General features: G+C 42.9%; 1 protein-coding gene across 1 annotated transcript; it reads right to left on the reverse strand.

Moving 5' to 3' along the window:
- Positions 1-3921: 3921 nt before the first annotated feature.
- Positions 3922-12776, reverse strand: si:ch211-67e16.11. Its single transcript, XM_041950988.1, has 8 exons — positions 12521-12776; positions 10661-10933; positions 8297-8551; positions 7010-7180; positions 6566-6697; positions 5547-5713; positions 4182-4448; positions 3922-4098 (listed from the first exon to the last, which is right to left on the reverse strand). The coding sequence occupies exons 1-8, from the start codon at positions 12774-12776 to the stop codon at positions 3922-3924; spliced, it is 1698 nt and encodes a 565-aa protein (XP_041806922.1).
- Between the last annotated feature and the right edge of the window lie 1264 nt (positions 12777-14040).

The following is a 14040-nucleotide window of genomic DNA, read 5'->3' on the forward strand; positions in this document are numbered from 1 at the left end:
CCACAGCGTCCCACGCATTTGGAAAGTTGTTCCCCGAATGACGCTCAATCTCTCGAATAAACAAATATCTAATGTAAAAACAAATCAGTACAACAACAGACTTGAGTATAAAACGGCAGGAGGGATTGAGATGTACACTGGGACGTGGTATACACACATGTTTACTCACATGAAGAAAAGACAGGAGGTCATGTACAGACACATATCACAAAGTACCACCAACAGTAGAGGACAGCATGTGCATTGTTAGTGTGAGGATGGGTTAATATTAGAACGTGGGCATGTTTCATGTGATGCCTCTGTCTATGTGACACATACCACGAGAGAGTTTGTGAACCCTTTAGAATTTTCTAGATTTCTGAATAAATGTGACAAATCTCGTGCATTATCAGTTCACTTAAAGGGGTAATTGGAATCAGCTGTTTCAATCAATGGGATAACAATCAGCTGTGAGGGGAGTTGTCTCTGTCCGATTGAAAGAGTATAAACCTGGGAATTTATTATCAACGTCTGCTTCAACTCAGGTTTGTGGAAGCGTGTCGTGCTTTGAAGCCCAGACAATGATCTGACAGTCACCAGGCCCCCACCAATCCACTGTCAGGCAGATAGTGTGTAAATGGAGGAATTTCAACACCACTGTTACTCTCCCCAGGAGTGGCCATGCAATAAAAATCACTCCAAGAGCAAGGAGTGTAACAGGAGGAGGTCAGGGTAACATCTGAGGATCTACTCTTCCTCATTTAACTTCCCTCCTTTCATTGTGCCCGTAAACGAGCACACATACACTGAATGAAATATTGTTATATATATTGTTACTCTTCAACTGGGGAATGTCAGTGTTTCTGAGTCCACCATCAGACAAACAGAACAAGAATGGTGATGGATGACAGCGTAGGAAGGAGAAAGGCACTTCGCTCCGAGATGAATGCTGCTGCCCTTCTTAAGTTTGCTGAAGGCCACATAGACGAAGCAGAGGGCAACTGTAAGAATGTTCTGTGGACGGGTGAGTCCGAAACAGAACTTTTTGGTTTAAATGAAAAGCATCTGCTCGGTTGGTCCATTGGCCGGCGGATGTGCTCTTGCCCAACCAAATTCTCAGTGGTCAGACAATTGTTGGTGTTACTTTCATAAGAAGGAAAGACCTTCTCAATCCATTAGTCTTCTGGCAAATGCAGACCTGATGTATTTAATTTAGTTGTTTTACTGATTTTTCTGTGGGTTAGCCTGTTACTGGCATCCAGCCAGCGAGTAGCAGAATCAAACGAGAATCAAACATTGCATTTCAGCATGGGAACATAACCTCCACTGTGAAGGCTGTTGGTAGTAGCATCATGGTTGGGGCTGGACCAGGATCCAAACAGCAATCAGTGACAGGACTATGAATTCTGGATTGCACCAGGAAATTCTTCAGGGCTCAACAAAAGGTAGGTCATGCATTAAGACAAGGACTCTAAACACACAAGTCAGTCTACCAAAGAACGGTCAAGGCAGAAAAAATGTAATGTTTTGGAATGGCCGATTCAAATTCCAGAGCTTAATTCAATAGAAATGTCGTACAGAGACGCGAAGAGAGCAGTTCATGCAAGAAAGCTCACCGACACCCCTGACTTTTCCAAGCTGATGTGTGGGACTGATCAACAGCTACCGAAAATGCTTGGTTGAAGTCAAGGGGGGGTCACACCAAGTATTGGAAGAAAAGGTCGAAATACTTTATATTTAAACAAAGATAACTGATATTAAATCATTTTGTTCAATGAAATGTGAAAAAGTATGTTTTTTGTGGGCCCTCTTCATCATGAATTTTTAGGACTAAGGTGAAGACATGAGATCTCACATTTGAGGTAATATACATGATGTATATATAAATGAGAATTCTAAAGGGTTCACAGACCTTCCGGCAGCACTGCACATACACCCACAGAGCAAGTTGTGCCCTTATTAAAATGCCATAGCTAGTCTGTGTAGCAGTGAGGGCAGTCTCAGTGCTTCATATCTTAATCATGATCACTGCCAAGCAGTTTCTGTCTCTCGTTTCCTGCCTGTCTCAGTTTCTTCCTCCGGTTAAAGAAGCCTAAAATGTCCTCCATCTCTAAATCTTAAAAATAAATTTCCTGACTTCATACACCACTCTGCTTCAATGTAAAATTCATTTATTTAATAACAAATAGGATTTTATTTATGGAGGTTTGGCCATCATACCTGTTGGTCGTTATAATATGACTCTTCAAACAGAGACAGCGGGGCAGCCACGAGCAATTTTCTGTGCTCATCTTTATGTTCACGATCAAAGACGTAATCTAGATAGCTGAGTTGAACTGGGGGTTTGTTTCGAACCTGTCCGGTGTCTCATCAATCAGAATGAAATCTTGTTCAGTAGTATTTGGTTGTTTGTTCCACAGTGAGACCAGTAGACCAGGGTCTATGTCCTATCTGCTATCGGTTTATTTAAAACATGATGACAATTGTTACTTAGCTTTACTAGCATAACATCGCCAACCAACAGGGGCATCAGATGAGGAATGCTCATATATGTCACCTCCAGAAAGCATGTATGGGATGTCCTGCAAGGCTCTGACAAACAAGTTTCAGGCATGTGAGGACATTAAACAGGCAGATTGGGCTGAGAGCTCTAAACTACAGTAGAGCACAGCCTGGATCACCCAAATAATGACTTTGGGAATTCCTCTTAGACATGATGTATGATGCATTGAATGGCATCTGAGACTAATCTGAGAACAGCAAGTAGCATTTTTGGCCAAGAGGCAGAGGTTTACGAGAAAATAATTGTCAAAACTGGTTGTAAAAGCTTTGACTTCACAAGCATTAGATAGACAAAAATAATAATAATAAATTCAAGAGCTGTTAAATGTAGGTAAAAACTAGCAAGTGGCCATTTTTTTAAATTCAGATTTTCTTCTAAATTCTAAATGAACTTTTGTTTTAGGGCTTTGTCAGGTTTGATGTCTTGTGACTAAATCATTCCAGTAATAACCTTTTCAAACACTGTGAGAACAAGGGAAGGGGTAAAAATGCGAGGAAAAGAGGAAAAGGAAAGGTAAAGAAAAGACAACATAAAATGGACGGAGAAGGAAGTCAGAGGAGTCAAATGCTAGCAAAAGAAACACAGGAAGAAATTTAAGAAAGGAGAGAGGGAAAGAAGGAGGGACATGGGGAAGGGGAAGAAAGGAAAATAACTAGATAAGCAAGTAAGGAAAGGAGGGAAAGAAGGAGGCAAGAAGGAAAGATAGTAGAAAGGAGGAGATCAAGAAAGGAAAGGGAGGGAAGTAGCTGACAAAAGGTGAAGCAAAGGACAGAACGAAGAGGGAAAGAAGGACGAGGAAAAAACTGTTGTAAAGATAAAAACAGAGATAGATGATTGGCTCTGAAATGTTTCAGTGCCCAGGAGATGTGTCGTACACACACACGCACGCACGCACGCACAAACACACACGCACACACGCACACACACACACACACACACACACACACACACACTGACCCCAGCATAAACCAGCAATGGTTTCTGAGAGTGCTTGTCCTCTTGCTGAACTCACAAACACACACTCACAAACATACATACACACACACACACACACACTGTTCACATGGTGTTCAGGACACTCCCGTAGGGATGAGCTGTCATCGCCATGGTTACTGTCTGAGCTAGGACAGAAAACACACACACCCACACACCACCACCACCACACCAGTGTCCACCAAGCACACTGAAACTAAAGTCCTAAGTTAACACACACTGGCAAATATGCATGTGTTTAATGCAAACGCTTGTGTATTGTCTGTGCGTGTGTGTCCATAGCTAATTTGTTTCCCACTCCCACTCTCTTTCTCTCTCTCTCTCTTTATCTCTCTCTCTCTCTCTCTCTCTCTCTCTCTGCCAGTCTGTCTCAGTGTCTCTCTCTCTCAGTTGGTCCTCCTGTGTTTCTGATGCCAGAGTGCTGTCGGCAGGTTCTGGCAGCCCTGGTACTCTCGGCGCATCTCACCATCCGTCAGAGGCGGCGTGGCGTTGCAGGGGGCGCCTGCTAACGTCACGTTTAAAAGGCCGGCCCATGGCTCCAGGAGGCGGGACATCCCAGTCCCCTAATGACATCATTGGTGGAAGCGGAGATTAGCAGCTTATTTGATAGAGTAAACAGAAACAAATCTTAAATGAGATAAATTACCTTTCCCAGGTGATCCAGCAGGCAGGTCGTAGAGCTGATGTGGGACCAGCTGCTGTCCTCCCAGCCTGGGTTCAACCTCGGGTGGTTGTGGGTCTGCCGTGTCTGGCTTTGGATCAAAACCACATTGAGGTGTTTCTGGGACCCTCGCAGCCGCTTGGACAGAACGCCACTGTAGCTCTGATCCACAAACAGCAACACGCGGGTTGCCTTGCAGCCGGCCAGGTCGGCCAGCAGCTCATTGACTGAGTATCGCTCCTTCAGATCAGCCTGGAAAGAGAGACGGAGGAGGAACAGACTGAGTGCGAGGAAGTGTCGAGCAATGTTTTTTCAAAAACTCTTGGTGGAAGCATTTTTCTTTCAATAAATGGTCACTTAAGTAAGCCAAGTTGAGTTTCAGAAGGATGGTGAGGGTATGAAGAGAGGGGTGGGATCAGAGCAGGGACCATGCCATCACTTAATCCTGTATTTGATTTCCATTTGGATAATACCTGTTTGTTGTAATTGCTCAGATAACCAGCACGTACGGCTACTACTTCTATATGTGTTCACAGCATATCATTCAGACCATAATTACTACCAGCTGAGAGGAAAGGACTGTTTCAGATGTGATTTTGAGCCAGAGATGTCAAATTCCTAACAGTGTCACCGTCTCACGTTTAGTGGAAAGAACTGAACAAGTGTCAATCAACCAGTGGCAAAATGGCTGCAAAGGCCCTCATTTCCTACCGTAAATAAAATCCAATATCAACACTAACACTACACTTCAATCAATTCAGCTGATTTAAAAGGAATCATACACTGTTTGTACCTTGTTTAACTATCCAGTCACTATTTTAGGCCACTTAAACGGTGTGACTGTAGGGCTAACGGTGGGGGTAGCCATGCTGGAATAATCCGTTAACACTTCTGAGATGGCATAACAGGAGCTTTTACTCTTCTCACTGTTCGGCTGACATTGCACGAATGCAGCCTTAGCACACTAGCTGGCGTGTCAGTGGTAGCTTACACATTCACCATGCACGCTCCAAACCAGTCGTTTTAGACCAGTTTGATGTTAATGGCTCGCCATCACTGTGTGTTCTCTGTTTATTAACAGAATTTTTAAACCCTGTTAACCAAGATGTCTTTACAGCGTGTTGGACCCAGTCTGACATTTCTCTGTAATAACTGCCTTCACCAGATGAGCTCTTATCCTTATTTGAGAAACCTAAATGTGTCTGGGTGGTCCTTCTGTGCATATGTGTGTGTGTGTGGTCAGAGGAATCATCTTATCAGGCTGATAATGACTCCCATATGTGGCCGGTAAATCACTTTCCACTCTGTGTTAGTGATCTGCTGTAGTCTTACAGTCTGTGTGTCTCTTACAATGCCATTGAGATTTGCATCCCACAGCAACATGGTGCCGTCGTTGCGTGTTGGCGAGTTCAGGTAGAGAACCAGCGTGTCGGCACAGTGCTGCTTCCTGCAGACGTACGACACGTGGTTACGAATCACCGATTTCTCCGTTGCCGAGTACACGCCCTCTACATCCTCTGTGAGGAGACAGGGCAGAGTCAGACATGTGACAGACATCAGTTAGTCAGTCCAATCTTTTTTTTTTTCAATCAGTCTTTTGGTACATAACACACAACATAGTAGCGTTGATGCAGTGCTCAGTTTTCAAAAGTGAAGGGCATGTTAAGAGTGAAAGCTTTTTTGACTTGACTGCTCTGTGGGTGTTTTTGCGATACCTGCGAAATTAATGGCAAGCTGCAAATAGCGTTTGGAAAGTACAAACATGTAACAGTTGAGTAACAGAAGAAGCACTATGCGGTATAAATGAGACTTACAGAATTTTTGGAACAAAACGCCCCAAACACAAGTGCACACACACACACACACACACACATGCACGGACACACAAGACCAATCCAAAACTGCAAAGCAGACAGTTGCTATGTCACTATGGAGACAAACAACTCCCATCCTGCAAAATGAGTCTCTATCGTACAGTGCTTTGCTGCTGTGCTGTCACTCAGATGTGAAAACAGGGTCTCCTTACTTTTATCCAAAAGGGGTAAACTGCTCCACCAAAACCCAGCTTGTGGCCAAAAATATATTACAGTTTACAGATGAGAACTATAATAGAGAATGAATGGAAAAAGTTAAGGGAGTTAACTATATTGTTGGCCCTCATGCTGATGGGCCCCTGACAGCCTCTGGGCCCTGCTGCTGCTGCTGCTGCACTGGATGCACCATTGATATTGACACCAGTGTTGTTTAGCTATGCTTGGCTGAGAAAGCGACACGTTTTTTTTTTTTAAGTGCAACTGTAGGACTTAAATTTGGTCAGTGAGACAGAAGCAACAACAATTTTGAGTGTTCACAGGGAAACGCCGTCTCACCAGGAAGCTGTCCACTGCTGGCGAAGAAGGTTTTGATGTGATCTTTATGGAAGCCGTTGTTCTGCAGCATTCGGTAGAACTTCTGAAGATTCTGGACGTGGTGCTGGAACGTCATCTGCTGCTGCCAGCCTCCTGCGACGTACAGGCACACATTTTCAGAGGGCACCGTGAACACAGCACAGCAGTCTTTATTAGCTGTTTGATTTTCATTACAACCAAGTGACTTTCTACTAGTCACACAGAGACACATCAGTCACAGGAGCACCACAGAACCAGTCTACTGGTTCTAACTCCAACTCTAACATGAGCTTGGCAACATAGGGTTAGTATGTAGCCAGTTTCTGGGTGCTGAGTCGTAACTTCCCTTGACAAACCTCTGGGTGATGTCACAGACCCTGAGGACGTGTTTTAATCATTGGTGATAGTTGGTGAGACCTGACCTACCTGAGATGAGCACAGCATGGTCACAGGTCTGGTAGAGGCGGCAGGAGAGGTGGGTGGCCAACGGCTGCTGGTGGCAGCGTCTGGTGTTTTTGTTTAGCTCGCAGCTTGAGACGGGCAAACTGGGAGAACCCATTGGCAGAGGCTGAGGGCAACTTGCAAACTCTGCATGATCTGTTGGAAGAGGGGAAAGGTCCAAAATTTAAAAAAGTGTCAGCATCACAGAAAATCCTCTTGAAAACAACTTCCTAATAAAGCAGAACCTCAGAGCTGAACACAAGTTCTGACATCGGGTCCAATCAAACTTGGTATGCTAGTATACTCAGCATACAGCGGGTTTTAATGAGTCATGATCATTAAAGAATATTTCATCTCCGTGTAGTTGTGGTTTTATTATGAGGACTGTCTATGTTTGTCATAATAGCATGATAACATTTTCCCCAGGCCCAGGTTGCTGGCGGAGACTGCAGGTGTGGGTGGTCTTGGCATGAGAGTAATTCTGCATTTCACTCAGAAAGCCTCCTACCAGGGAAAATGCAACAGAATGCCACTCAACCTAAAAAACTCAGGTGGAGTTTAACAGCCTTTATTTAACCAAGACTGACATCTTATTTAACACACACAACTGAATGGGTCAATTTTCAATGACATCCAATGCGCCATTACCAAAAAGACATATATGAACATTGGAGAGTAACAGCGATAGGCGCACCAGGCCTTTGTGAAGTTGTGAAGCGGTTGCAGTTGGCTTATGTTTAGGTCGAACCGTACCTTCGACGTACTGGACCCTCAATGTCATGTGGTTAATGTTGTGAAAGGGTCACAGTTGGCTTAGATTTAGGCACCAAAGCTAGTTGGTTGGGTTTTGGTAATGAAAGTACTTGGTCAGGTTTAGGTAAAGATAACAGTTTACGTAAAAACATGACTGTTACATATGTTACATAATTTAAGTATATCACATAATCAAAAAATATTAAACACTGACTTAAACTGAAAAACAAACATTGCATAGCATTTAGCAAAAAGCATTTCATTGCCAAAGTACAACCTCACAGAGCTGCTTGCATGGCTGTTGACTTTCAACTTTGTAAAACATTATTTTATCTTTCAGGAATCGAAGTTTGATGTTTCACCTGCAGTTAGATGAAAAAAAAATGATATCACCTTAATCTATGTTTTCAGTCAAGGCCGCGGATGTGGTTAGCCCAGTCTGGCATTTAAACTGGAAGCAGGGGGAAACTGCTAGCTAGACCAGCTGAACCCTTGTAAAAGGAACAATTTAAGACCCACCAACACATCTCAGTCTCTGTGTTCGGTTGCTGTCTCCGACCCCGACCACCAGCGGAAGGAAGTGGACTTCACAGAGCCCTCCGGCAGCCCGCTCCACCAGACGACCACCACTGCTAGTGGTAATGGTGCTGCTGCGCAGCGCCCCACCTGCCAGCCGACCGTGTCCATTGCCCATAAGCCGCTCTGGCCCGGCTTGCCGACGCTTCAGCTGGTTCTGACAACGACCCTTCAAAGCCAGAGTCAAACACTCCTCACCTGAAGACACAGAGGGTGCAAGACATCATGGAGACAATACACATTTTCCTACAGTGAGGAATAAAATCCGAGAGTCATTACTGCCAGCTTGACCTTCCTTTCTGAGCTGAAAAGATAAGTGTAATGTTCACTGCAGATTAGACTATGAACCTGCATGTTGCAGGTGTATCTATGTATATATGGCTCGGTCCTTCCTTTGGGCTGTGGGTACAGAACGGTTCAGGGCCTCCTAACAGGTTCATCTGGCCATGATCAGCATGGCGTTTGAAGTGTACACGACATAAAAAAACATAAAAACTAAAGTTTGATGAGTGGATTGCCACTGATCAAAATGGAAACTGGGATTACTCCAATTTACTTTAACTGATTCTGATGTTCTCTCCACCTCCTTTTCCATCACTCTATGTATCCTCTTCACTTGCTGAACTCCTTGTTTATGGCTTCTATACTTGTCCCATTTTCTCTCCTTCTTTCTTCTCATCTCCTCCTCCTCTTTGTTCCAAACCTCCTGTTTCTTCCTCCATCTGTTTTCTTTTGTTTCCTGTTCTCTTGAGGTTATCTGAGGTCTAAAGGAAAGTTGCTCTAAAAGACTTTGGTCCAAAACCATCTCCAGGACCCAGCAGGGGGCACAGTGGCGTGTGTGTGCGTATGAATAATTGACAGGTGTGTGTTCGTATAACAAGGAGCCAAATTCACCTCAACATCTGGTCCTAACCTCGCTCACAGCGGGAGGTCAACAGCTTGCACTTTCAAACATGTCTCGGAGACAGGACTTGTGAAATCATCGCAGAATATATTTACTTCCTGTCCGCATGGACCATTTCTGCATGAATAAAGCACTTTGGAAACACTTCTTTTACTCCCCACTTTGGCCTTTTATCCACAGTAAAGACGTTGTTTGCCATCATCAGAAGTAGAGCTTTTTGGAAACACTCATGTTTGATTGGAAACCCTTTTACAAATATGACCAAAATACTCTTACTTTGCCTTTCATGTCCGAAATAACTGTCTCCAGAATTTCTCTGTGATCACTCACAGTATTTTGTTGTTGGGTGGGATGGGCAAATTCTCAATACAGCCCCTAATAGGAACATATTTTTTTTGTTTTTGCTGTCAGATGACCTACAAGGAAAAAATTGTGATTTAACTCTCTAGCCAAGGTTTACGGTAATTTCTTAGTGGCTGCTCTGAGACAAAAGAAAACAAAGTTATAGATGGCAAACTTTTAAAAGATAAATAAGTGTGGATGGAAAACTTGAACTTGAAGATGAATCTAAGATGTTTTTGAAGTTAGCCACGTAAATGAGGTCTCTAAACTTCAAGGAAATTTGTTTTGGCCACTTTGTAGAAATACTTGAATATCCTTTAATCTAAGCCCAATTTTAAACTTGATGCTGATCAAATCCTAAAACAGTCATAAGGAAGTGATGATCTGCCAAAAAGCAAAGATAGAAGTGCAAGCACACACGTGCAAACACACACCCAGACAGACCCATATTACATGTTGCTGTGGGTAAAAAGTGCTGAAGACATAGCTGGGTCGGACCCCCTCTGAGCAGGAAGTGTCCTGCATCAGACAATGAGCTATAAATGGAGCTTTCAGAGGGTGAGACTATGCACATGCATTTTTTATTTTCTCCTGTGCTGGAGTTAAAGGCAGAACTTTACACACACACATTACATACACAAGACACATCCATTGACAGAAAACCACAAAACGAACAACAAAAACAACACATACAATGACAGACAACCAACAATCAATAGAAAAATAGAGTGAATAAAACAAAATAAGTATGAGGGCAGTTGGCAGGTTATTCCGTCAAAGTTGAATCATGTAAATTGTAATGGACCAAGAATGGACCCCTGCAGCACACCATTAGTGATCACTATTAGTGCTACTTTCGTTACTGTCCTCTATCTACTATTACTACCACTACTACTGCTACCACTACTATTACTACTACTGCACGGTTATTACTTTATTTCCAACTGTGTTAGCTAAAATCTTCCATTGAACAGCTAAATACACCTGCAGGTATGGAGTAATTTAAGAAAGTTAACAATAACAACAGCATATGCACAAAAAGACTGTGTCTGCTGACTTACCAAGGTAAATGCCATCCAGATGGGAGCACCTCTTCTTCGTCACGTTCATATCCACATAGAAGAGGACCACTGGGTGCCCAAAGTTCTCCCCGGGGCTTGGATCCAGCACCAGCACTGCATCATGGGCCGTGGAGCCTGGGAAAGGCTGCTGGTGTCTGTGTGGACTTTCCCCTCCATTCAGCACGTGGCTGACGCTGAAACCTCCCCGTGGTTTAGAGCTCACCATCCCACCCGAGGAGTCCGGCAGGATGGCCAGAACTTTGTCTGAGTTACCTGGAGGGTTTTGAAAGACAGTGTCCACAAATCATACAATGATAAATAGACAAACCGTTAGAAAAAATAAATAGACAACATATTGTAGTAATGACCATAAACCATCAGAGGTATAATTTACCATTTCAAACAATAGCTTCACTTTGACTTTAACTATACTGAGCAACATAGTCAACATCATAGTATACTGGAAAGTAACAATTATTTTAAATACTACATGGTTACTTTAAATTTAAATTGAACAAAATCTGTAGAAATGTTACATAATTTGAAATGACTTTATGTGTTTATACAATCTAATATTATCTAAACAGCTGACATTCTGCCTTACTAGCCATTGTAGAAAAAGCATAAGTGACACACTAATAACACTAATGAGGGCTCTGGTCTATTCAAGTGTCTGAGTAAACCATGATAGTGTGACAGTGAACGAACATGCACAATACCAGGACCCTGAAACTGAAGCACTAAATGGATTCAGACACCCTAACCCACATTTTAATTAGCTGCTACACAAACAAGCAATTTGTTCTGAAGATTTTCTTTTTTTCTTTTTACATTACAACAAGTTTTTGCAAAGCATTCTCACTCCTAGCTCGTCACATATGCACACTTGGTCAGGACTCCTTGGTTAGGTTTAGGCACCAAAAAGTACTTGGTTAGGTTTAAGAAAAGATAATGGCTTGGTTTCAAATAAGTGTGTTAGCTATGTATGACTTGCGTACGTCAAGTTGCGTACGCTACTTTACTTCACTGGCAGAAGAAATCAACCATCACTTTTGGTTACACACAGAAGACAAACCCCCGTCTCCTGGGTGAAGGTCTTGTGTTTGATCCATCCAACCACCCAGTCCTCTTCTACAGGTGGACTTTTCTCGCTCTTTATACTACATGATTTGACATGTTGGGAGTGAGAACTAGCTGTCTCTGCAAGTCTATCAGGCTACCATGCACATTGAAAAATGACAGTAAAGGGGTACCCAGTGCCTTAAAAAGTGACACCTTTAGCATCTATATGTGGCGAGTTGTGAGTAAGTACGCTTTGGTCTTTGATCTATGTTGTCATTTTGACTAACAATTGTATGGCTTAATGAATAATAATAATCATGATACTAATTAAGATTTTTTTTATTTAGAGGAACAAGATTCTGAATACATTGTCACGTGATCTGACAGACCTAAACATTAGTATTTGTCAGAAATCATCCATATAATTTGTATCATTCAAATCGCAAAGAGCAAATTCAGGATCTTTCTGCTGTTCTTTTTATCGTAATGCACAAACTTTTGCACCCATTAATCAGCATGATCACTAAAATGTTTCATTGCATTCAGATTTATAAGTTGGTTTTCCCTCTTCTTTATTGCTTTATTATTATAGAGTGGCTTTATTTACCCCTTCAGTATTGACATTTAAACATATTTTAAAATGGTTTAACACTGGAAAATTGTACATCAACTCTCAGTGGATGCCAGGTACTTGCATCATCAACTATAGTGTAAAGTGCTATAAACTGCAACAAACCCTCACTCAGGTAAAAACACAAAGAAGAAAAGCCAGTGACGGGTGACCTTTGCCCTCCCTACCTGCAGCTGTGCACGGCTCCGACATGTAAACAGCCACAGCGGACAGGGGCAGGTGGGCGAGCCGCCTGCATTCGGCCTCGGACAGCGAGGACATGCGGAGGCACCGGTCCAGCTGGTCCCACTGCAGCGACTGCAGGCCTGAGCGGACCCAGCGCTCCAGCCGGCCCGGAGCCATGCTGCCCGCCGGGGGGGCTGCCACCGCAGTGTGGAGGACGAGGATGGAGAGAGGAGCAGCAAGAAGCACCAGGAGCCTCATTGTCAGATCTCAGTCCTTCTGGTTCTTTACTCTTGATTTAACCTTTTAAACTGTTCTCCTTTTTTTGTTTCTATGTTTGTTGTTTGTTTGTTGTGTCTTTGTTTTGTGATTTACTCTTGCTTTTCCTCTTGGGTCATCTTGGGTCTTCTTCCCCTTAAACACGTTATACTGTGTTTTGTCTGTATCTGCTTTAAATCTCCTTGTCCTCCTTTTTTCTTCTTTATTCCTCTATATCCTATGTATTCCTCCACTTTTGACTCTTCACTCCTATGTTTCTGTTGCTTCCTTTGACGTTTTGGTCAATCCTTGAACTTCTCCTGCTCCTCTGTCTTCAGCACACTGTAAAATCAGACTTTTACGTTGTTGTCTTGGGTCTTTTGCAGAATAATTTATGGAAATCTCCAAAAACTCAAAAGTTAAAATAAACTGTCGTTATTTTCCTTGATTTTTGTCAGCTGACAAGTTGATATTCCCTCTTACTTCTTTAGTTCCTTCTTTGTCTTCCTTGAGAGATGATGTTGACATAAATGTTGGTCTACAACATCTCTAATCGTTAATAGGGTGACAGAAAAACTTCTTCCTTCTCTTCCCTTGTTTATTCCTCCTTTTTTCTGGATTTGGAAAAAAAAATCCTAAACCAGACACCTGTGGTTGCGGTTTTCTTCTGTTACTCAATCTTTGTTTTCATCCTTTTCGCCCTCTTTGATTTCTTCTTTTCTTTGCATCTGAGTTGATGCAACCGACTCCAACATCCTCTTTGAGCAGTTCTTACAATGAAACCTTTTCCTTATTTCCTTGTGTCACTTTTTCTTCTTTACTCCTCTTCTCTTCTGGATGAGAGGGGACAATAAATCCAATAGTCCCCAAAAGTGCCAATTTAGACTTTTTTGGTTGTTCTTGTCTTTTGTTGATAGACTGACTTTTCCTCCCCCTCCTCTTGTTCTTCTTTATTCCTCGTTCGGGGCAATGATTTAATCAACGTAGCCGGAGCAGCTTTCAGGCCTCGGAAGGTGATAGATCATCCTGGAGTAAGAAAATGTTATCCGGATGAACAAGACTCACTTCTCAGAGGACAGATCCTGTTTCTTGTTCTACTACAACCAGTTTGTCCTGCAGGCTCTTTGCTCTCAGTGACACTTGAGGCTGGCTTGTCCAAAGCTCTGAGGAGAGACGCACTCCTGCTGCTCAGCCCACTCACTGCTCAGCCTCAGTCTGCTCTCTCTCTCCTGGTCTCTCTCTCTCCCTCCCTCTCTCTCTCTCTCTC

This window comes from Chelmon rostratus, chromosome 13 (genome assembly GCF_017976325.1).
Source record: "Chelmon rostratus isolate fCheRos1 chromosome 13, fCheRos1.pri, whole genome shotgun sequence".
Taxonomy (NCBI): domain Eukaryota; kingdom Metazoa; phylum Chordata; class Actinopteri; order Chaetodontiformes; family Chaetodontidae; genus Chelmon; species Chelmon rostratus.

Coding starts and splice junctions, on each gene's coding strand:
- si:ch211-67e16.11 (XM_041950988.1), bottom strand. CDS start 12,776: ATGAGGCTCCTGGTGCTTCTTGCTGCTCCTCTCTCCATCCTCGTCCTC. Junction 5,714..6,565: donor CAGCAGTGGACAGCTTCCTG/GTGAGACGGCGT, acceptor GTCTCCTCACAG/AGGATGTAGAGGGCGTGTAC. Junction 4,099..4,181: donor TGCTGGATCACCTGGGAAAG/GTAATTTATCTC, acceptor TGATGTCATTAG/GGGACTGGGATGTCCCGCCT.